We start from the raw sequence: 26,128 nt of genomic DNA on the forward strand, positions 1-26,128 counted from the left end.
TTTTGCAAGTAATGTAATGGGTATAATAACACACACACACACACACACACACACACACTTTTTTGGGAGTGGGGGGGGGGCAACGGACAGATGCCCCCATTTCCCAAAAAAAATAAAAAGTATTTTATATTTGTGTATTTCCCCCTCAGATGTGTTCTACGTTTTATTAAAACAAAATTTTATATAAAAAATTTAGTTTTTAGAATTTTTGATGGGGTATTTATGTTTCCATAGTGTTATCTAAAGGGTTGTTCGTCCGAGTCTGGTTTCCCTCACCTTGCTCGAAGTTCATTCCCTTGAAATGTTTTGTAACCTTTGCTATATGTCGCCTAGGTCTCAGTGTTTGCTATATGTAATGGTGTTATATTGTGTGTATGCTATATTTTCTTTATGTTTGAGACAGCAAGTATAGATCAAATATCTTTCCCAGTTGTATTTCTTCCTTTATGATGTTATATTGTATATTTTAATTTGTTTTATGGTTTTCTAATTTTGACGATGGAATGGTGTACTATTTAGACTTTGTTTAAAAAAAATAATTTCCTATTTTATTATTCGAGTGATAATATGTGTCGTTCCTCATAATAGTCTTTAAAGATGTTGATAGGTAGGTTACGCTCGATCCAAGGTTCACGCTTCTTTATTCTCTATGTGTTTTTCCTGGGTCGCGTTAGGCCTCCTTTATTTAGTTTATCTGATTATGCTTTATTGAAAGATCCAAACGTATTTATGAGACCACATTATTCTATAGTGGTCAACCATGCAGTGCGGGAGAAGTTAGTAGGGTTTTAAACTAAGTGTTATACAGTATGTATTTGTGTCTTTATTTTGTCTGTTTATGTTCTACATTGGGTGTTTTCAAAGACTCATGATGGGCCTGTGCACTTCACTGAGCCCTGTGACTTAGCCCCATGATGTCATCGCCATTTACTTCCCCCTTATATTTTCCCTGTATCCCTTCCTATATATGTCTTTAGAATTTTCTTTCAGAGAAAGAAGAAAAAAAAATTAAATTACAAAATTCTTTTATTTTTTTCTTTCTTCCTTTCTTCCCTTTTCTCTTTTAAAAAAAAAAGTTATATGGGTTTCTTTGAAATATTTGAAATAGAATTTGAAATTTTCTTTGAAATATGGCTGTTGTGGGGTGCAAGGAGGGGGTATGGGTATGGCATCAGCTTGCAATTGCGCTACGCGACCCTTCGGTCTGTAATACCTATTCCTCCCTCCCCCTCTCTCCCCCAATTCCAACATCAATTGCGTTATATCAACCTGACGGTAAGTATCTATTCGTCGTAAGACGTATTGAGTTCTTGTTGTGGTTAATATTCTTATTTTTACCACGTATCTTATTTAAAAATCTTTATCACCTGTCCACAGGATATCATCGTAGTTGCTATATAGTCTATACATTTTAGAACGATTTTGTTTTCGTAGTCTAAATCTATGAATAAAATGTTATTTTTGTTATACTTATATTTTTTGCAAATTTTCATTATTAACTTTATCCTATTATGTTTAGTTTTATCACATTGGACAATCGTATGTAGTTTGGTGAAGTTCGCTGTTTTACATAAAGGGCATTTCGGCATTATCCTCAGCATACGATGTTTGATTGTTTCTTCGCCTGTTAGCCAGGTGTTGTGCAGGTATTTAAAAATTATACTTTGTGTTTTGACAGATCTTATTTTCCCCAATATTTCCAATTTTTTGTCCAATTTACCCCCTCAGTTGTCCTGCTCTACTCTACATTTTATATTTTTGGTTACCTCCTCCCTAATCCAAGCGTGACTTTTACTTATTAAATTTTGCATAAATCTGTTTTGTCTCTATATTTTAAAATTAGTTCTCATATGTTTGCGTGGCACTTCGATTTTTTTATATTAATTTGTTATTTTTGTATATCTCTGGTCGGTTTCTCAAGGTGAAGCCGAACCAGTAGATGTACGGTGCTTCTCACGCTGTAGCCGGGTCTGAGTGCATTTTTTTTTTAATCTATTGATTATGTTAGTTAATTATAGTAGTAGAGGGCTCGGCAACCCCAAGCCCCCTCTACTTTTGGCCCTATATAATGTCTCTTTTTTTACATGATGCATTTTATGATTCCATATATAATCTATTATTTCGTTGTCTGTTTTGTTTAAAATTGTATTATCCATATCTATGGATTTAATTATGTAGTTAATATTTGAGTATAAATAAGTCTTGGCCACTTGGGCCCGCTCCATGATAGGTAATGGCGCCATGGCCAGATTTTCACATTTTCTCTTATTTTATTGATAATATGTTCATAATTTTCTACAGCTTCTTTTTTTTATTACCAAAGTAAACCCCTAGAGCCTTTACAGTGTCTCTCAGTAAGTGTGTGTGTGTGTGTGGGGGGGCGATAATCCAGGGTGGTTGCCCCTCCAGTTAACTATTTTTAAGATTTCGTGCTTGTTGTGGTTTATTTTGGAACCCGACGCTTATAGCATTTCCCCTCTCTTATAAAGATGTTGCAATCATATGCATGTTAGAGCATTTTTTAATTCTTTTTTAGGTTTGGTATTTGTATGCCTTGTATAATCAGGGGCGGATTAAGGCTCACTGGTGCCCTAAGCACTGACAAATCTTGGCGCGCCCCTCTTTTCCACGTACACCTGAGAAGATAACCCTAGGGTGTACCATGATCAAGAAACAGAACATCATGATCAATTTGCACTAGTTGTATCAGTTTTTTTTTACAAATCTTCATTCTTTTTTCTTTCTTTCTTTTCACCCTTTTCTCAACTTTGTGGTGCCCCCTTTGGCCCTGGTGTCCTATGCACGTGCTTAGTCTGCTTAATGGTTAATACGCCCCTGCTTGCACATCTGGGTTGTTTCTTATCGTGTGACGTAGGATTTATATTGCCATTACGTATTCTAGCATTGATAGTGGACATCCTTGTATCACTGATCGTTGTATTTCAAATTCTTTCGTGCATTTCCCGTTTAATTATCCCAGTGTGTAGGATTTTGGTCCATTTTGGAAATTGGGTCCGAAATCAAATTTTTTAAAAACATTCTTTATACAGTTTTGTTCAAATCAGTCGAAAGCTTTCTCCTGGTCGAAGAGTACCATAGCACTCATCATACCAGTTTCATTTATGTAGTTAATTATAGTTTTAATGTTTAAAATATTGTTTTGTATATCCCTCCCCCACAAGTTTGATTTACATTAATTATCTTGTTTATCCTACCCTTTACTGTATTTGTTAAAATCCTACTTAAAATCTTATAGTCCGTGTTTAAAAGTGATATAGGCCTCCAGTTTTTAATCTCGTCTCTATTCCCTTTCCCTTTGTATATAATTGTGATAACTCCCTCCCTCATAGATTTAGTCATTTTATTTTTACTTAAAACTATATTATTATACAAAGCGTTTAAGATCGGCGTCAGTTCACCGTGGAACTTTTGGTAGAATTCCACGATGAGTCCATCTTTCCCTGGTGACTTTTGTGAGTGTTGATATACTTTTTGTGATTTCTTCATCTGAGATGACATCATCACATTGGTCTCTATGTACTGCTGATGTCATCTCACAGTCGACATTTTTTAAGTAGCTGTCGATTGTGCTGAAGTATATGTTCTGTGTGGTGTGTGGTGTATAGTTCTTTATAATATTTGGAAATATTATTTAGGATATCTTCTTTTACAGTATGGGTTACATTGTTTATTTTGATATTGTTTAAAAGTGTATCACCCCCTTTTCTAAATTCTTCTCGCTTATATACGTTTTTTGCCTCGTTGTAGATCTCTGTAAATTTTCCCGCCCTTATTATTCTCCCCTGATTTTCGTCTTCTTCAACGATTTTAATTTTGTCTGTCAATCGTTTTTTTTTTTCTTTCTCCATCGTCGTTTGTTGTTTTGCTTAGTTCTAATTTGAGTTCGTGTTTGTCTTTTTTTTCTGGGGTTTTTCCGCCCTCTATTTGAGTACTGAATATTTATTCCTTTTATTTTGTTTTTTAAAACATCCCAATCAATTATTATATTAATATTTTCTTCATTTTTGACGGTTTCAATTTCTTTTTTTAATTATTATTTCGACATATTCTTTGTCATTTAAAATCTTATTATTTAGTTTCCATAGTCCTGACCCACATTTTTCTATTTTTTTCATTTTTAGGTCAATAGTGAGCATGAAATGGTCTGATAGCTTTTGGTTGGTTATTGCAGTATTAATATATATTAATGGATCATAAAAATTTCCGTAAAATTTATCAATCCTGCTAGACTGGTTTAATTTATAGTTACCCAGTTGAAATCTCCCCCTATGATTAGATTTTCCATCGAATATTGTTGTAGGTAGGTGTATAAGTTTTCTTTTAAATTAGTTTCTTATTTCTATTAGCTGGCATGTACACATTTATAATATGCCAATTAAACATTTTAACACGTAGCAACCGTCCCTTAAAAAATTCCCCCCTCCTCAAACCTTTCCCAGCTTTTTAAAAATATTATTGTTGCAACCAACTCTAATATCATTATTTGCAAAATTGTTGCATATCTTTATTGCGTTAAGTTTGTCTTCTACTAAAATTTCGAACTCTGGCTTAATTCTATAGTGTGTTTCTTGTATCATTATTACACCAAAGTTTGTTTCTTTGGCTACTTTGTCTGCTTTCGCTTTGTCTATCCCATTGCTGTTGATAGTAGCGATCCGGAAATTTGTTTCTTCCATTTTTGCTTTACTCCCAGGTGCCGCATCACTTTTATAAAGAATTTAATTGTATATATTTCAGTTAAAGTTATTATATTCCATTTGTTTTTGTACACACACACCAGCACGCTCGACAAAGAGCGCTTGAGTAATATACAGTTTGATACATCCTACATGGTAGTGGGCAGGAATACATATATAGGTCGTTATCCTTCTCGACCGAAGTAGTAACATTGTTCCAATGCTAACACTCGACGTCCTCGATTTGTGCTTCATCGTATTTGCAGTCTATACACTTAAAGTTACAATGGAAAAGTGTACATGAACATATTTATACCATAGACAGAGCCTTGAAGTACTACTTTTTTCGGTCTAAAACTGTCCCAAAAAAAAAAAAGAAAAAAACCCAGCATGTAATAGTTCATTTCGATACAGTTGCACAGAGCATTTGACGTTCATTTTGATGTCAATATATATTGATATCGATTAAGTGCGATTTGTTTTCAAAGCTGCTTTATTGCTGGTAGTGCTTCTGTTTTCAAGTTCGATATATAATATACCCATGGAGCAGTAGTAATACAGAAATCAGAACAACAACCATCATCATCATCATCGGGAGTATTATTATCGTATATGTTGGTCACATCGATGATCATTAATAAAAAGCGGTTGAAATATGAACAATATTCCATCTCTTCAAATAGCAAATAACTAAGCAAAGTGTGTGTGTGTGTGTGTGTAATTTTTAACGTAGCTTTAAAAAAAGATGCAATCATATCGCTACCATGTCTGCATTGTGACAGTTTATAATGATGTCTAGCAATGTGGCATCATGCCACAAACATACAGCATTTTGTCCCACCCAGTCACATTATCCTCACACCAATATCTTAATGATGGGCGCCAAAAGAGGCAGCTGCTAGTACCATTTTTATGTCTTTAGTGTGATTCGGCAGGGGTTTGAATCCGCGACCTCTCGCATCCAAGGCGGACGTTCTGTACAGACACTGCACCACCTGAGCGATCGCTTAGCAAAGAATGTACGATACTGTTTCCTGTTGTTCATAACAACTCGACCTGGAGACCCACCTGACGGAAAATGAAAGCGCATTATAACGTTATAATATATGAATCCGGAATTTTTTTTGATTATTATAATTTTCAAGAAAGTTAGTGCCTTTTAGCATTTGACAAAGTGTGCTTGCAGTTGCATACTAAGGGGAGGGGGAGTTTACAACATACTTCGATGCTGACTACTGATTTGAAGCATAAAATTAAAACTAAACAACAGCATAACATGTTTATATATCTTATTAAATACGTCTTCATTTGTCTTTCCGTGCGCCAAAATGCCTTCCTACACGAACATGTTCCATATAGGTAAATAAGTTGTACCAATCGTAAACAACCACCGATTTCGACATATATGATATCAATTTATAGGTTTCTCATCAGTTTAAATCGATCTGTGCAAAAAAAAAAAAAAAAAAAAAAATAATTAAAAAAAATGTGTGAAAATGAATAATAAAAAAGTTGCTATTTGCGACTCATTGTCGCTTGCGACTTTACCGATCTTCGTATCCTTGATGCTTCCATCCTTCCCGTTTAGGGATGGTAGCACCTACTTGGATGCTAATACTATAGATTTGAAGCATATAATTAAAGCTGTACAACAGTAAATAATATGTTTATGTATCTTCTTATTAAGTACGTCTTCATAATGTATGTTCGTGCGCCCAATGCCTTCCTCTACAAACGGTTTCGATATACACGAATAAGTCATACCAATAGTAAATAAACACCGATTTTGACAAATTTCATATTAATATATAGGTTTCTCATCTGTCTAACTCGATCTGTGCCAACAGACATGTGTGAACATGCAGAATACAAAAAAGTGTACTTTTTACTGAATATTGGGTTCGACTTTACTGATCTTCATATCCTTGCTACGTTCATATACCGTTCCCGTTCTGCGATGGTAGCACATACGTCCATGCTAATACTATAGATCTGAAGCATAGAATTAAAGCTGTACATAATTATAAAATATGTGTATGTATCTTATTAAGCACGTCTTTATCTGTCTTTCCGTGTGCCTACATCTGACCTATACGAAAGTTTTCCATATGGGCGAATAAGTCATACCAATCGCAAAGAACGATTTTGACACGTTTGATATCAGTTGATAAATTTTTATCAGTCTAAATAGATCTGTGCCAATATAAATGGGTGAAAATGCAAAATAGAAAAGTTGGTATTTTTCACTCAGTATCGCTTGCAACGTTACCGATCATCGTATCCTTGCTACGTCCATCTGCCATTCCCGTTTTGCGATCGTATCACATTTTTTCGATGCTAATTCTATAAACCTGACACATATAATAAAAGCTGTTCAACGGTAAATAATGTGTATGCGTCTTATGAAGTACGTCTTCATTTGTACGTCCTTGCGTTTAGTGCCTTCCTAACCGAATATTTTCCATATAGACGAATAAGTCATACCAATCGCAAACAACCAACGATGTTGACAAGTTTGATATCAATTGATACGTTTCTCATGATTCTAAGTCGATCTCTGCCAATAGACATGTGTGAAAATGCAAAATAAAAAAGATTGTTCTTTTTACTGAATATCGGGTGCGACATTACCGATCTTCATATCCTTGGTACGTGAAACTACCATTGCCGTTTTGCGATTGTACCACATATTTCGATACTAATACTACAAATTTGAAGAATATAATTAAAGCTGTACAACAGTAAATAATATGTGTGTGTATCTTATTAAGTACGTCTTCATTTGTCTGTCTTTTCTCCTAATGTCTTCTATACGATCGTTTAACAAACAGGTGAATAAGTCATTACAATAGTAATAAACACCGATTTAGCAAAATTTGATATCAATTGTTAGGTTTCTCGTCAGTCTAAATCGATATGTGCCAACAGAAATGTGTGAAAATGAAAACAAAATAGTTTGTATTTTTGACTCGATATCGGTTGCGACTTATACGTGCCTCTACCATTGCAGTTTGCCACGGTACCACATATTTCAATTTTAATATTATAGATCTCAAACATATAAGGAAAGCTATACAACAATATATAATATGTGTATGCATCTTATAAAGTACATCTTTGTGTGTCTGTATGTCCGCTCAATGTCTTCCTCAATGAGCGTTTTCCATATAGGCAAATAAGTTATAACATTAGTAATTTTTTAAAAACGCGATTTAGACGAATTTGATATCAATTGATAGGTTTCTCATCAGTCTAAATTGATCTGTGAAATATATAAATGTGTGAAAATGCAAGTAAAAAAGTTGATATTTTTTACTTGGTGTCGCTTACGATATTACGGATCATCAACGGATCATCATATTCTATATTCTACCTACGTGCCTCTACCCTTGCCGCTTTGAGATGGTACCATATAATTCGATGATAATCATTTGAATGTTAGTGCTCCTAGATCTTTACAACACGAACGTTTATCTTAGAGTCGAATAAGTCATACCAATCGTAAGCACACACAGATTTTGACAAATCTGGTATTATTTGGTAGGTTTCTCATCAGTCTAAATTGATCTATGCCTACAGAAATGTGTGAAAATGCAACCTAGAAAAGTTTATATATTTTACCCAGTATCCTTTGCGACTTTACCATTACCAATCTTCATATCCTTGTTACGTGCCTCTAGTATTGCTGTTTTGCGATGGTATCACATACCTCGATGCTGATACTAGTGATATGAAGCATATACTTAAGCAATAAAACAGTAAAAAATTATGTGTATGTATCTTATTAAGTACATCTTCATTTCTCTGTCCGTGCGCCTATATCCTTGCAACATGATCGTTTTCTATAAGGCTAAATATGTCATGTTAATCGTAAAAAAAGCTACAAAGATTTGGACCTATTTGATATCCAGTCATTGGTTTCTCATTAGTCTAAAACGACCCGTGTCAATATAAATGTGTGAAAATGCTACCTTGAAAGTTGCCTTTTTTGTCTCGGTATTGCTTGCGACTTACCGATCTTCATATCTTTGCTACCCGCTTCTACCCTTGCCGTTTTTTGATGGTTTGTATATAACCAAATAAGTCATGCCAATTGTAAAGAACCACCGATGTTAACACATTTGATATTAGTTTATAGGTTTCTCATCCTCCAAATCTTTCTGTTTTTAAGAAACGTTTTTCTAATTCAACTAACGGGTCATCACGCTAAAATTACGCTACTGACAAATGTCACCTTAATATCCTACATACTAAACTTAGACAAGCAGGTAGTCTCCTGAAATCCGACCTTTACATGGTGAATTTAGTTAACTCTTTCACGTGTGCATGTGCTTATGATAATGAAGAAGTTGAACACTTTGTCTATTGCCCCTTACCTAATGCCAAAGATCCCAGCTCTTTCGCTCTACCTTTCAATACACTTCTTGGTTAAGTCTAGATTTATCATTGAAAAGTGACGTGACTACTCACCTACAATAAGATGTCTTTCTGCTTGTGTGATGACCCGTTAGTTAAATTAGAGAAACGTTTCTTAAAAATAGAAAGATTTGGAGGATTTCGGATATCATCAGGCAGAGAGTTCTAAAGACGAATCGTATATGGTAAAAGGTCGTGTGAAAATATAAAGTTTGGTTGAGATTGGTGTGATACTTTGAGAGTAACGTAGACGATAATTAGATGCCTCATATCTCCTTTGTGGAAGAAGTTCGTTTAAATAGTTAGGTACTTGAGTATTTATAATCGAATACATAATGCATAATCTCTTCCTTTTCCTTCGTTGTGCAAACTAAGCAGTTTCCACATAAAGAGACTATCTAGAAGAATTAATGGGTATAGATCTGGAACGATCCGTGCATCTTCCATCTGATTTTCCCCCCTTTATTCTGATCTTTCCGAATCTTCAATAGAACAATTATCCCAGACTCCAGAAGTATATTCTAAGGTTGGACTTATGAATAGTGTATATAATTTAGCTGAAGTCAACAATTAGTCTGCATTTAGACGGTAGTGTTTTATCTCCTTTCTTATACATCGGTATGTCATACGCTAGCTTGCACTGTGTTAGGAACACGCTGGCTGGGAGTGATTTATTTAAATGTATTTGCAATGGAACATACATTTCTTCAACTATACTTGTACAAGTTTATTACTTATTGGATTGGTTCCAGCGGTTTTGTTTAGGTCAAGACTAGTTACTACATCTATAATTTCTTGTTTATATATAATGATGGCAGAAATAAAAGTTTCATTTCTAACTTCAAAATGCGGTAACTGTTTATCATAATTTTTTAAACGTGTAACATATCAAACTTCCGAGTTCAACAGGTCGCACTTCTCCTGATCACTTGTTGCAAATTTAGATGATCATTTCGTACGTTTCAGTGGAGGTAATAGGTTCCATGTCTTTGTAGAATGTACTTGTTATCTCATTATTTTCCAATAAGGTCGAGGATTTGATCCGATGGCAGGGGTTGAACCTGCATCCTTTCGGTCGCAGGTCTGAGACGCTAACCACTGAGCCAATGTTGCTCCTCTTAAGATTAATATACCCATATGATATTTTCCAGTATCATACGTAACTATATGATACGTTTAATAACACCCAGTAACTCAGCAAATGCCGGCATGACGACATATGAATTGAAGGTGTAATGACGAATGCAATTTAAAGTCAATTATGTAACCTATTTTTATGCTTTTTATTGAATATCATTTCTGTCATGTGATACACATAACATAATCTTACATTTAAGTTTATTTAAAATGAAATTTATGAAATTCGTTAAATAGTTTCAATCTTTTGCGACTCTCGTGAAAAGATCCTTCATTGCTGTTCATGTAATTTTACATGTCATTATATTTCTTTATTGATTTGCACTTTGGTTACAAAAGAGACAACTTTTGCAATTTAAAACTTATTTCATCTATACTACACTAGTATAGCTCATGAAATGAAGGCAGTTTACTTGGCCTCTAATTCATCTATAGGGAATGATACCTGCGGGAGACTGCTCTATCTGACCAGTGTGTAACTATGGAAACGGTAATTTAGTGACCTCTTCTCCAGCCTCGAGCTTTAGGTTAAGACTGAAATTCGCTGTCTTATGTAATGTTCTGTATCTGTAGTTTAAAGCTGGGAGAATTATACAAAGAGAATAGCAAGTAAACCCTTCTGTAAATGGAGCAAACTCGCACTTTTACACTGTAAAACTAATTTATCTTACAATCATTTATGAATAATTAAAAATTACTGAGTAGTAACTAAGAATATATAAATTCTTTAGATGGAGACCCAAATTTCATTTTTTAAATTATCGTATTTTTTATGTTTACTTTCCAGATACATTTTTAAAAAAATTCTCAAGAAAATATGAAATCTGACAAAAGATAACGAAAGTCTTATTATTTTGATTTTTTGTAAAGAGCAAAGAAAGAAAACTATTAATGACATAAGCTTTCATCATGACATATACACACTAGCCTCCACAGAAGTACCTTTATGACAGTACGGTTAAAATAGAAATAAATATGCATATACAGTTGTAAACTTTCCCGATTTATGACTAAACATTTATACTGTGATAGGGTATTCTTAGTAAGTAAAATGTGTATTATACAATGAATGAATAGGAGGTATTCGATGAATGGACTGCACGCATTTCAGGTGCAGTGGCTACTCAAGATTATTTACTGATGCACAAACTAGTTATAGTTGTCATACTGGTTGTCATTCCAGGGATACTGACAGTCAGTGATTTCCACCTTGTAAAATCTTTCCTCTAGGGCGGACAATAATAATAGTTTCTGAAGCTGATTTTATTAGCAATGGTTTGCAAAATAACAACAAATATCCTTGTGTTTTATCAACTCATTATGGTTCCGCTGCTTTGGTAGAACAAAAAGGAATGTTCTTTATTGTTTTATGAATTTTATGCCCTGTGACAATGGCCAACATTTTGTAGGTCACGATCACTTTGGCATAAACTTATTTTATGCATGGCAGTTGGAAACTACGAAAATCTTCTTAGAGGCGAGCTGTATAATCGGCAGTTACATTGTTATTCTGAAAGAGTTCTGATAACTAAATAAATAAGTAAATAAATAAAAACACCATCTTTTATCATTAAAAGTTGCCAAGTGTTGTTTATACATTGTACGTGGCGTAATTCGTAAGTTTACTCTGCATATTTTCAACTCGGTAACGCCTGGTAACGGTCATACTTTTACCTAAATATGTGGGTCCTTTGAGAGCATCGTAAATGTATGGAGGAAAAGAAATAATTGTATTTTATGCTCATCTCAAAAGATTTGTTTGTATTTCTGCGAAATAGTCATGCCTAACCAGATAATAGCACAGACCCCCCCCCCCCATTGTAACTACAAAGCCTTGAGCAAGTGCGAAGTTACCAGTTAATTTTATTGTTTGTTTCTATTTTTCAAGTTGTCTTCGTGTGTGCGCGCGTAAATTGAAAGCTTGTTATTACCAGTCAATATCGTCAATCATATTTGCTCCATTATTCCATGCAGATAAGAAAGGAACTAATTTTGTGTTGAATTTGTGCCCCCCCCCCCCATCCCACCCCGCCCCGGCACGGTACAATAAACAAACACTTGATTGAAAATAAAATAAAAGAAACTAACCTTGCATTGTTATAATGTATTCCTTCTTTTTTCATCATGCGAAATTTACAGAACAAAATATATCAACGAACTCCGTAAATGTAGCGGATGCCGGCATGCGTATGCATCCTTACTGTGTGTGTATCGCTAATGTCAGATAAAAAAAATATCGCAAAAGAGACGAAAATATCACCAGATTGCTTGAAGGCGCCTGCCATTAACGCATGATAAGTTTCAAGGTGCAAACGGACCAAGATTATATTGTATCCAGGTTAACTATACGACGATATCTCGCAAAAAAAAAAAAAATCATTATTTTAAAGAACATACAATGTGAGTGCAAATGATAATCTTTCGCAGGTATGAGTTACGAAAGTATCATGGGGGGGGGGGGCACCAGACAGATGACCCCCACCACATAAAAAATAAAGTGTTTTCATGTACTCTTGTATACCCCAAGATGTGTGTGCTTGTTTAAAGTTTAAAAAAGGAATTTTGATCAAACTTTTAGTTTATAATTAGTCCTAGTGTTTTCTAAAGGGTAGTAGTCTGAAACATGGGTCTTATTCCCATTTTCAGATTTCATATCCTTGATTTTTAGTGATCTTTGTCAAGAATTTTCTATGTTCCGTGTATGCTATGTGTATCAATGCTATGGTGTGTGTATGCTATATAGTCTGTGTGTAGGGACAGCAATACTATGTCAAATTTGTCTCTGTTGTCTTAATATATATTTTTCTATGGACTTTTCAAATTTATTTGTTTGTCCTGGTATAAATTTAGTTGCTTTTGAATTAATTTGCAATTTAGAATTCCGGCGAGATGAACGGTATACTACCATTTGAAATTAAAATAAAACCTTTTGTTTTATGTGATTGACTATGGTGTGGTGTTTCTCACATTAAAGTCTATTTTCAAAATGAGGTAGGCTGTATTCGAGTCAGGGTCCGCACTTTCTTTCTTTATTTATTTGTGTTTCTCCCGATTCGAGTTAGGCCTCCTCTCTAGTATTTAATTTATAATGTAAAAGAAGTAAATATCCAACCCAAAACCCCTTAGGAAGCTTTATACATTTACTGGTTTGGTTTTAGCATGAAAAACATAAGTGACATCTACAAAAATAATAAACTGGTAAAAAGACTAGAAACAACAAGGACCTTTAGAAGTATAAAGGAACTTTTATGTAAATATAGGGAAAATGAGGAACTTTGGGGAATTGAAACTAAGGAAACATATAATTGGATAAGGGAAAATTTAACCTCTAAAATTAAAAATAAAGTAGAGGAGGAAATATCTCGGTTAATTGGGACAGACCTTAGAGGTACTGGACCAACATCGGCTCTCCAAAAATACAAAACTTGATATTCAAATATCTACACGACATATGCATACATGTAAATTATCTCATGTGCAAATGTGCGAACTTCACAAAATATCATGCGATGGCACAGTGCGAGTTTAGGAAACAAGACAGGATACAATTAATTATGGAGATATCCAAGAAATAAAAATACAGAAGAAACCAAGTTTTATATCAAGACGGCAACTTTAACAAAACTTTAATAGGAAAAATAACAGATAACATAACTAAAACCATGATGGCGTGTGACCAAGTCATAAACATAAAAAAAACGAATAGGCAAATTTTTTTGTAATCCTTTCAAATTAATTAGAAAAAAGAACTTCTAGGAAGATTTGTGAATGGGAGGGACGGGGCTGCAAAGGGTGAAAAGAAGGGGAGGGAGATGGGGCAATGGATAATCTCCCCTTAAAGGGGACCATCACAAAGTGAACCCTTGCCCTCATACCCCCACCCCGGATTGGAATCTGCTGTAGCCGCCACCCTTTTAGATTCTTATAAATTTTCCTAAACAGCTTCAGTTTCTTTTTATTATCCATTACAATTAAAATTAAATAATTAAATAGACTTTAATTATATTACGTAAACTATCACAAATCCTAATTATCGGGACAGAGAAACTATATGGGAAAAGAACGAGATAATGACGTCATGGGGCTATGAAAGAGTCGGGAAAAACACCTCATATAGGAAACTTTACATACATACACGAAAACAAAGGATCTAATAAGTCTCTCTTCTAATTCTATTTGCTCAAAATGTGCAGCTGTCGCACTGCACGGTAAATCCCCACTATGTGTGTGTATGTGTGTGTGTGTGTGTGTGTGTGTGGGAAGAACAACCATTTTTAGAGATTTTGGCAGAAATCCAATAAATAATTTGAGACGGCCTAACTCTAGGTGGGAGAAATACAAGCAAATAAAAAAGTGTATGGACTCCAACTCGAGTACAGCGGATTTCAATTTACAAATCCAATATGTGAATAATGACACAATATATTTGCACACAGAACACATTAAGTTTTTTTTTCTTAATTAAATTATAATACACCGTTACTTAGCCAAAATTCAAAAATATATTAAATAAATAAAAATAAACCTTTTCTTGATCCGATTATAAGGTCCTAAGATTACTGGGGAGATTTGGGAAAAAATAAAGGCTATCCCAACATGGAAGCAAAATATAGCATACACAAACTATAGCATATATATATATATAGCACACACGGGATATAGGCGACCTCTAGCCAAGGTCAACCAAGAGTATAGGGAAGGGATTTCAAGTCAGGTGATGGAAAGATGGAAACCTATTCGGAAAAACAACCCTATAGATAAAACTAGGTTTTAAAAGAAATACCCCGTTAAAAAGGAGAATTAAATTTTTTTGACCTAAATTCTTTTGCATAATATAAAACATACAACACATGGGGGGGGGGGATAAATACACATAAAACACTATAATTTTTTGGAAAAGTGGAGTGGGGGGTCTGTCTGGTGCCGGCCCCCCCCCCCCCAGTACTTCGTCTTGTGGGGATAAATGTACGTCATTTCCTGCTGGCGTCCTCTATAGGTGGAAAATCGTATCTAAGTAACAGTGATGTATACTTTTATTTCGAGAAATTAAATTATTTTTTCTGTACACTTTATAGGTTTTTTTTGGTTCTTTTTGTTCAAGTATAACTACTTTTAATCATGTTATGCAAATCTGATGTATAAAGAAAAATGTTGGTGCATGGCCGGTAACTTTTATACGTCATGGCAACGGAAAATAAATTCCGCGCATGCGCATTTTGTGTGGGAGCACCAAAAAAAAAACCCACACAAAAACAAGCAATTTACTAAAACAAGCCATTACGTGAGAACTTGGCCTGAAAAGAGCAAATATAGGTACTATAAAATATTGCTAGTCTCGGATTTGACAAGCCTTAGTTTTTTATGCTGATGAAACATTTTTCAGTAGAATTTTTTTTCCTACAGTTTAAATGCCTAATTTTACTGTTTATAATCATACATGTTCAAATGTACTGGTCACATATAACAATATCGTCGAAATATTAACTGATACCATGCTGGATTTATATAGAATGTCTAAATAATCATAAAACTAAAGGTGTAATTGATTATAACCAATATATATTTTTTGCAATAACAAGATAATGAGATCCGAACATTGACCAAACAGTACTTAGAGAAATTCAATATCGATTAGTTCATCCTCAACCTCCAACTGATATACTTTATTGCAAGGGGTAAATGGTACCGTATTGAAAGACGTGTTAGGATAAAAGATACCGTTGTTAAAGAATATCCTGACCGACTGAGATCTTAACATCGTACATCATAGCTGCAAACAGTGCAAGCCAATATACACATTTGCATTATGCTCACGCAAGAAATATTGTATCAACCAAATGGGTTTCTTGACCGAGCGATGTCAAGCCCTTGCGCGAATCCCGCTACGAGTCATAGGTTTCCCCGATTCAAAGGAATCCTGTACAACTACTTCTGCAAACTGGAAAGTCCAACGCGTCCAATCTATCAGTAATGTTACTCTAATTAATACATGACCACAAATCCCAACTTCCCAATTGTATGTCAATGTCACAACTGCAAAGCTTCTCTTCGTTAACTTTCCGTAACTTACCGCCAGTATTTCACGCCGTGAAACTATACAACTCAACAACCTAATACAGGGAACCGTTTTTACTACGCCACCTTAGGCCTTTTAAATCATGATTTTTAGCTTCATTTCGCCTGTAACTTTGTAACATATTTACCACCACAGCAACAATAAATGGCGCCCGCCGACGGCGGAACAGTCCTTTTCTGTTGATTCCATTGTATAATTTACCAATCTCCAGTCATAAATACTGCACCTGGAGTCACACGATCAATTCACGCAATTAGATTTGAATAGGGACTACTGAGTGACAGGGATACTCATGCGGCTCTTACCTGAATTCACCAAAAGTAAACCATGTCATCTTGAAACTCACTTACACTTCACTCCGTAACGTTTGCCCCTAGTAATTGGCTAATTATTTTGGTCTAAAGACTATAATCCCAGCACCGACTTCCCATATTCAAGCAAGTATATAAGGAATCCTTAAAATGGAGAGCGGTAAACAAATGCGCATACTCCAAAATATATTACAATATTATACATACCTTGGAATTTTATTAACTATTTTTGTTTACATATTTTCATTGTACTCGTGGATGGGTAATGTGATTTTGCGTTCTGCCTTGCTTATAAAATGTATTGTCTTTGGTCAACAAAAGTTGATTTAGAGAGGATAAGAAAAGAAGTTTTGTTAAACGATGATGGAATTAAATAAACACTGGGGACAATATCGTACGTTGCACATAAATCGCAGAGATTAATTGAGATTTTGCTTAACGGTCAATCAGTCCGCACTCGAAGTAGGGAAATAAGCGAATAGTGCAAAAGCCGACCATTGTCTGATAATCGACGTACATCTGCCACAGCCATATATTGTAAAAATCCCATTACTACAGGTAAAAAAGAATTAACTACAACTGCTTCTTTGGGGCGTCATGTGTGACCAGTGTATATTAGTACTGTGTTAGAAAAATATTGCGACAAACCAAAGTAAAGAAAACAGTCACTTTTATCAATCAGTCCATATCGTTTTACAAATTATACTGAATAACTGACTTCAGTAGAACTCAGAAGAATGTATTCCTGTAAGCACATCACGATTGCGGTGTTTGTACATTTATATAAAGTGGGATCATTTTACAAGCAAAGTATACATTTAAAAATTAACACTACAAATGAGACAACGCTTAAGTACATACGGATTATAATCGTGAGATGGCAAAGAATGGTTCATATGTTGAGAGGTAACCAATACACCAACAAAATAAGAGTTTGTAAGAACATCTTATTTCCTTCTTAGATATACTTAGCCATAATGCAAATTGTTTCCTAATATGAAACATGTAAACATATTCCGACCATGCTGGAAACAAAAATAGTAAATTTAATTTAGTTCAGCGTAAACTGTAAGTTAGTTCTTTCCTTTTGGCATGGTGTCTGAATAAAAAAGTATATTTCTCAAATTTGCTAACCACTACACTGTCATTATGTAATTAGATACCTAATTGATGTACCATGGTTGTATACATATATCTATAAATATATATAGTTTTGTGGACATGTACGGTTGAATAATACCATCCCGTGTTTGTGTAGGGAAATGCGTACATCACAATCGCACTCGTAAATTTGAATCAATACCATCTCATGAATGGTTAGGGGCCGTCCATTTAGTATGTACGCATAGAGGGGTGGGGGGTGGGGGGGTAACCCAAATGCATAGGCTTGAGCATGGAGGTATACTGATAATATATGTACGCATTTAAGGGGGGGGGGGCGCTGAAACCTCGAAAATAAGTTGTATAATACGTAACCTGTTCGACTTGGTTCAGTAGGCTTTTGCATTTTAGCGGACATAAGACAAACTTGTCCCACCCAGTCACACTATCCTGACACCAGGTCGACTAATCCGAACACTAACCTCTTAATGATCGGCACCAAAAGAGGCAGCTGCTAGTACCATTTTTATGTCTTTAGTATGATTCAGCCGGGGTTTGAATACGCGACCCCTCGCATCCGAGGCGGACGCTCTATAGACACATTGCACCATCGGAGAAGTTGCTTAGTAAAGAATGTACGATACTGGTTCCTGTTTTTCATGACAACTCGACCTGGAGACCTACCTGATGGAAAATGAAGGCGCATTATAAGGTTATAATATACGAGTCCATAAATACATAAATATTTTTAAATTATAATTTTCGAGCAATTAGTGTCTCTTAGCATTTAACAAAGTCTGCTTGCAGTAGCGTACTAAGGGGAGGGGGGTTACAACATACTTCGATGCTAATACTACTGATTTCAAGCATAAAATTAAAGCTAAACAACAGCATATAACATGTTTACATATATTATTAAGTACGTCTTCATTTGTCTTTCCGTGCGCCAAATACCTTCCAACACAAAGATTTTCCATATAGGTAAATTAGTTGTACCAATCTTAAACAACCATATATTTCGACATATATAATATCAATGTATAGGTTCCTCATCAGTTTAAATCGATCTGTGCCAAAAAAAGTCGAGAAAATTAATAATAAAAAAGTTGGTATTTATGACTCATTATTGCTTGCGACTTTACCGATCTTCATATCCTTGATCTACCCTTCCCGTTTTGCGATAGTAGCACATACTTGGATGCTAATACTATAGATTTGAAGCATATAATTTAAGATGTACAACATTAAATAATATGTGTATGTATCTTATTAAGTACGGTTTCATATGTCTGTTTGTGCACCCGATGCCTTCCTATCCGAACGGTTTCCATATAGGTGAATAATTTATACCAATAGTAAACAAACACAGCTTTTGACAAATTTCATATTAATATATAGGTTCTCATCTGCCTAAATCGATTTGTGCCAATAGACGTGTGTGAAAATACAAAATAAAAAAGTTCCACTTTTTACGGAATATCGGGTGCGACTTTACCGATCTTCATATGCTTGCTACTTTAATACACCCTTCCCGTTTTGTGATTGTAGCACATACTTCGATGCTAATATTAGAGATCTGAAGTATAGAATTAAAACTATACAATATTATAAAATGTGTGTATATATCTTAATAAGCACGTCTTTATTTGTCTGTCCGTGCGCCTAGATCCGACCTATACGAAAGTTTTTCATATGGGCGAATAAGTCATAACAATCGCAAAAACAACGGTTTTGACACATTTGATATCAGATGACAAATTTGATTTTAATTGATATGTTTCTAATCATACTAAATCGATCTGTGCCAATAGACATGTGTGAAAATGCAAAATAGAAGGTTTTGTTCTTTTTACTGAATATCGGGTGCGACTTTACCGATCTGCATATCCTTGCTACGTGAATCTACCATTGCCGTTTTGCGATCGTACTACATATTTCGATGCTATTGCTATATATCTAAAGCATATAATTAAAGCCGTACAACTGTAAATAGTATGTGTATGTATCTTATTAAGTATATCTTCCTTTGTCTGTCATTTCGCCTAATGTCTTCCTATACGATCGTTTTCCATACAGGTGAATAACTCATAACAATAGTAAATAAACCCCGATTTTGACAAATTTGATATAAATTGATAGGTTTCGCATCAGTCTAAATCGATCTGTGATAGTAGAAATGTAAGAAAATGCAATATGAAAGTTTTGGTATATTTGACTCTGTATCGCTTGTGAATTTAACAATCTTCATAACCTTGATACGTGCATCTTCCATTGCCGTTTGTCTCGGTATCACACACTTCAATGTTTATAGTACAAATCTGAAGCATACAAGGAGAGCTATACAACAGTATATAATATGTGTATGAATCTTATTAAATACATCTTGATGTGTCTGTATGTCCGCCCAATGTCTTCCACAGCGAGCGTTTTCCATATTGTGTATTGTTCCACTTCCTATTTTTACACTACCTAATTTTGACCTAGTTTAATAAACACCCATTTCTACAGAGGACACATCTGTCGCAGCCTCGACATTTTTTTACACTTATCAGCATTGAGTCACTCGGACAAAAAGATTTGTCAAAAGTCATATCATTATTATTAATGAAGTGAAACAAGGACACATACGATGAAAAAAATAATACATTTCTCCAATTCACTTTTTTCCAACCAGGAAGTCCTCTTAAAATCTTTACCAACTATTCTGACAAGGCAAATACAATTCGTTCCATACCAATCATCCAGTCTGCTACTCAACATGTGTTAGCTATGTGACTCACAGCTGATAACTGCATCTCCATCACCTTTTTAGAATTGTGTTTTGTGTTTTACGTGAATATGTCATTACTGATTTTCTGAGGTGGTTCTTGGGTATTTTACTTTGGAGTAATGAACATGAAACACACGTTTATGGTATATTTCATAAATAAATCAGCATCCTCTACATTACTGCTAATTTAAATAAAATTACGTGTATTACTATTAGGATGTTTCTCTCAAAAATAGGCAATTTTACTTTAATAGTAAATTTTCAAACGTCCATTAAACTAATCTTGATATTTAACTTATTTTGACAAATTAATTCTTTCTAAATGTCTTCTGTCTCCTATTATTTGCACTATTAGAGAAATAAGTTATGAAGTATGCAAAACAGTTTTGTACCTTAAACAGTACATGTACATTAAAGAATTGGGGTTCTGCATATTCACAATGCCATTTAATTATTGCAAGGATGTTGTACACTAAATCCAGTATTCTTTTATTATAAGTAAACAATTGTATTATTATACCATCATGATTTTCCCCCAATTTTATTCTTTCAGCTTTTCCAACAAAATATCTGTTCCAAAACAAATTTTTTGATAAATATAGGAACAAATTCTGAGTAAACACCATTTTTCTTTTGTTGTCGTTGTTAATGGTAGACTGAGAGAAGAAAATGCAGCAGCATATAATATGAACTTAAGTGAAGTTATGAACTTACTAAGCCTGGATTTAAATAAATGGTATCACTTGTATTTCTAATGACAGCCACAATCCTCTTAGTTTGGGCTCAAGACCAGCAATAGTGAATAGAGGTATTTCGAAAGACATATAACAGCTCACTCATTATAATGTTACTAATTAGCATTATTGAAAACTTCTTAGATATCAAAATAAATAGTATATATGTATGGTGCTTGTTGGCGACATTGGCAGATTATTCACTCCACATCCTGGTTCCCGGGCAGTTTTGATCTCTCACAATAATAATCACGGGCATAGTGGCTCGTTACAAAGAAAATCAACAGATTTGGGTTCTAACCTGTAACACTATTAACATATTATATTGTTACAGGTTAGAACCCCATCCCTTGATTTTCTTTGTAACGACCCCCTGTCATCATGGGCAGTAAATTTGAAACATACTACTTCCGGGTCAATCTATTTTTAAGGTGCAATATATACTAGTACATAATGGGAGGTAACTCAAGTTGTGCTATTCAATTCAATTCATTAATGAAAAAATGGAAATAAATAGGTAAAAAGGCAATTATTTATTTTGCAGGTGAATATTTATCGAATATTTAACATTCAGCAGCATAAATATGCATTTATTTTATTGATATTTGTGGCAAGAGTGCAGAAAAGGACGACGTGCTTCGTGGGCAGATGGAAATCTGCCCACGAACTTTTATCTGCCCACGAAACCGTCTGAGGACGACAAAACTGCCCACGACCCACCTTAAATAATAGTATATATATATATATATATATATATATAGAATCATCTAGTTCAATGAGTCAAGCATAAACAGCTTTAAAAAATGTAAGCAAAGTCAATGAAGCATGAAATATCGGTCACAGTGACCTACTTTTGCTATAAGAGTAGTACTCATTACAAAACTTTAATAATGAGCTAAATATAAAAATTGAACAGAAGAAAACAGGATGTGAAATTTAGGTCTCCGTTGGGAAGTAAGGTACTAACATATATAAACTATAATCCAGTTTTTTACTCTTAGTATGAACAGTATATGAGAAAATAACTTAAAAAATTTACCAAAGAAAGAAAAGCAGGCTGCAGTGACCTACTTTGATTATAACACTGTACTACTCATCTAGATGCATCCTCTCACAAAATTATATAATTCCAGCTAAAAAAGTAAGTTAACAGTGTGCAAAATTCTCAGTTGAACACAAAAACTGAACAAAGAACCTAAAACTAATGTACATAATGTACATATGCCTCCAAGCCCCAACCCCCTGAGGGAAGGTGCTATGAAACCCACCCAATCTGTGGTACAATCCGCTTTGTACAAGTGAGCTAATAATGATGTCAAGTACTGGCAACAAAACCCATGCAAGAGTTTACCAATTTTATGGTGCACCACACAATGCACATAAAATCATGAAAAATGGATGGCTGCTTGCATAGTTAAAACAATACTTCAACCAGTATAAGCACAAATCAAACACCTGTCAAAATCAATCCCTTACACTGTATTATTGTCTGAGTGCTCAATATCAAAGGGAGCCAACTAAGCAAAACACCTGTTTATGTGGTTATTGAAGCACATATACATATGACCTTGTTGATAAAGTTGTATCATCAGCATGTTTAATACAATAGGAGTCGCAGCATTCAAGTTAGATTCCCCATGAGAAACTCAGCAAGAGAGGACCTAATTATCCGCAGGTTTGATAAAGCTGGACCTCTATAATTACTGCAATTTCAGTGCTAATGTTTGCTTGTGTTAAGAGACTTTTATTTTATGATTTTTTTAATTATGAAAATCAGTGATTTGAGATTCTGTACTGGGCTGTAATGAACACAAAAATAGATATAGATATGCTTGATATAGACTATTGTACTAGGCAATACAGTTAAAAAGTCTTTAGCTTACATGTTTCTACAAACAAATGCTAAACAATAGTACTTTATCTAGCTTAAACTGGTTTTTACCTAAAAGCTCAGTTATGTGACGCTAAATCGGTCCTGTCGATGCAGACAAAGCTGTTATAATGACTGCCTGCTTATAAGAACCATCTGAATATCAAGGCCAAGTTTTATATTTCCCAATTATAATAAATGTATACAGATTTATCTGTATATAGAGAGCTTCTGCTTTTAAAGACCACTTCTTGATGGTCCAAAGTGGTTGTTATATGCTGGTTTGACTATCACATGTAAATCTTTATCATTATGTCTTCTTTATTAAAGAATACCCCTCTTATTATACTAACTTTGTAACAATGAAAGAGTGACCTCATAACCGGGAACCACTTTACCCAACTCAGTTGCAACTTACATGGCTCAAACAAAACAGTACAGAGAAATTCCAAAATTTTTCCCACTCATCAATCTCCGGCTTGAGCAGGACACTACTGTAGGTGACACAGGAGTACAACAGATGGATAAAGGTCTCATCATCTGGATTATCAAGAATTCCTTGCACAACTTGGGCCATTGGTGTAATTCCTGTCCCTGCAGCCAGCATGAACAGGTGTCTATGCTGTAAAATAGATGTGAAATATTCTGTAAGAAGTGACATGGCTATTTTCATCTCTACAGCCACTCTCTCTGGGTTAATATATTTAATAAACAAAAACATTTAGGGCATAAAACTGATTATAGTTAGTCAATATCTACCTGCTATTTCATTACCTTTCATCCTGGCAACAGTCCCCAGTTTAAGATGAAAGTTTCCTCCTCCAATTAGTAACTTGAGTTGTAAAACTAAAAAACAACACAGTACTATAAATATGTCTTAATCACTTCCATTCATTTGAAATATCGTTTTTTAAACCTGACTACAAGACTACAGGATATCAGAGTGGGGACTCCGAGGCAGGAGGAAATCCATGAATAAAGTAGGTATATTACCTAATTAAAATTAGTTTTAGCCCCCAGAAAGTTTCCTCCTCCAATTAATAGGTACATTTTAATAGCAGTACTACATTAGTATACCTGCCATTGTCACTTCAATAAATTTGTTAGAGACTAGAAAGGCTGATGGCTTAAAAAATAGCTGTCATGCAAACTTACCTTTTTCATTCAATCAAATTCTACTGCTGACTGGAATATGACTTGTGGACAATTTGCTGTGTTGACACAATTGGGCCTAAAGTATACATAACCTTGTTCTGGTGTGAAATCAAACAAAGGTAGAATGAGGAGGAAGTAAAATGTATATGCCATAAAGTGGCTTTCACAAAATCATCCAAAGAGATTGATAGTCAAATTAATCCACCTAGATATGGTCACCGAGATGTCAGAAGTATTTTTGAGAGGGATAAACAGATGTCTCCTATCATTCTTTTCATTTTGATTTAGCCAAATAGAAACACAAGGTATCTCAATCATCCCTAACATAAATGCAACTGAAACTTGGGACTTGAGTAGGTTCAAAAGCTACCAAAGACAGGGTTGGCATGGAAGATAGACAAAATTGTAGTTGCCATTGAAAAGGCAAGCTTGTTCCACAGACACAAAATTCACTAGACAATGCAAATGAAAGAATGAAAACTATCTTTAATGTGAGATTCTCAAAAGAAACCACACTCAAAACATCATAAGAAGGTTTAGACAATTACCAAAGAACACAAGAAAAGTTCCACTAAAGTATGAATGAGCATAAAACTTGTCTCTGGATCTCAAAAGACCTAATAAGCTTTTAGACATGAGGATCTAACACAATGGTGGAATCCATGGAAAACTTGAGAGTATTAATCATGGAAAATGAACAATCATTTTCATTAAAAAGAGAAGAAAAACTACAACCTTAGTTAAAGAGGGGCAGATCAATGCTCTACCAAATGCACCAGTTCTTGACGACTCTCCATTTGTCACTATTAATGTGGATGTCCACCGCCTCCTAGACTGAGCAATACAGTCTGCCAGATAAATCATTTCATGTGTGAAGGTGTAGGATCTGTGGATTGTTGTGACAGAGGGATCCTCTCTGTTGTGACAGAATATCCATTTGGAACTCGCTGTGAACGTTCACCAAATATCAAGAAAACCACTGAACCACTACTGCACTACTGTTGGCACGGGGGGTGGGGGGGAGGGAGGGAGAGCTGGGTCGGGCTATTAGAGTGAGCCATTATAAGGATTTCCTGAATTTCATGGTTGCTCCAAACTAAGAATTTAAATGCCCAATGAAAAATGTGCTCCAAGTGATGCAGAAAGCCCCCCCCCCCAAACTCCCCATCTGATACATTCACTAGTGATCAAGAATGTCTAGCTATATGATGATTAAACTTCAATACTGGACAGAAATATTGTCTATTACAAGTGTTTTTGTGGTTTGAATCCATTTTGAGAAAAAAAGCAGTTTCAGTGCACATGTTTGTATAGGTAAGCTGTTTTTTCCAATCACTGTTTTAAACTGATATGTGATGTAAGATCAGCAAGGATAGAGAGAAAAGACAAAATACAGTGGTCCCCCCATGAATGGCCCCCACCCCCGACAAAAGGCCATACCCTTTTTACAGCCAGAATCCCTTGGCACCAATGAGTTTGTGTCCAAAAGTACCCCACAAGAAAGGTTACCCCTCTAATACGACCAGTCGCCAACAAAATTAGTGCATAAATATAAAATTTACCCCTAACAAGCGGCCACATTTTATCAGAACCAGTATTTAATTACGGTAAGGTAAGTAATCTGATTATCTTTCCTGATGTCTGTTTCCAGATATCAGGTTTTCGTTACCGAAAAAAGTGTTGGATAAAGTATGATTTACTTCAAAGGTTATGGTATTATATCATTAAGACCGACATTTACAGACAACGGGATCAGCAATGTGTTGATAGAGTTTTGGACTTTACATAGCAGATTTTATTTTTTTTAGATGATTATGACTGGACATAATTTATCAGGATCATAACATAGTCAGCATAGGCT

General features: G+C 34.8%; 1 protein-coding gene across 8 annotated transcripts in view; it reads right to left on the minus strand.

Moving 5' to 3' along the window:
* LOC149806861 (NADH-cytochrome b5 reductase-like) overlaps positions 1-26,128 on the minus strand; it is a 90,943-nt gene that overhangs the window by 38,034 nt on the left and 26,781 nt on the right. For all 8 annotated transcript variants that reach the window (XM_089958773.1, XM_089958765.1, XM_089958782.1 and 5 more), the window contains one exon: positions 23,531-23,734. In XM_089958773.1, the coding sequence (XP_089814899.1) occupies positions 23,531-23,734 (204 nt within the window). The remainder of the gene's footprint in view (positions 1-23,530; positions 23,735-26,128) is intronic.

Source organism: Sinohyriopsis cumingii, chromosome 1 (assembly GCF_028554795.1).
Source record: "Sinohyriopsis cumingii isolate HCF-2022 chromosome 1, ASM2855479v2, whole genome shotgun sequence".
In the NCBI taxonomy this organism is placed as follows: Eukaryota; Metazoa; Mollusca; class Bivalvia; order Unionida; family Unionidae; genus Sinohyriopsis; species Sinohyriopsis cumingii.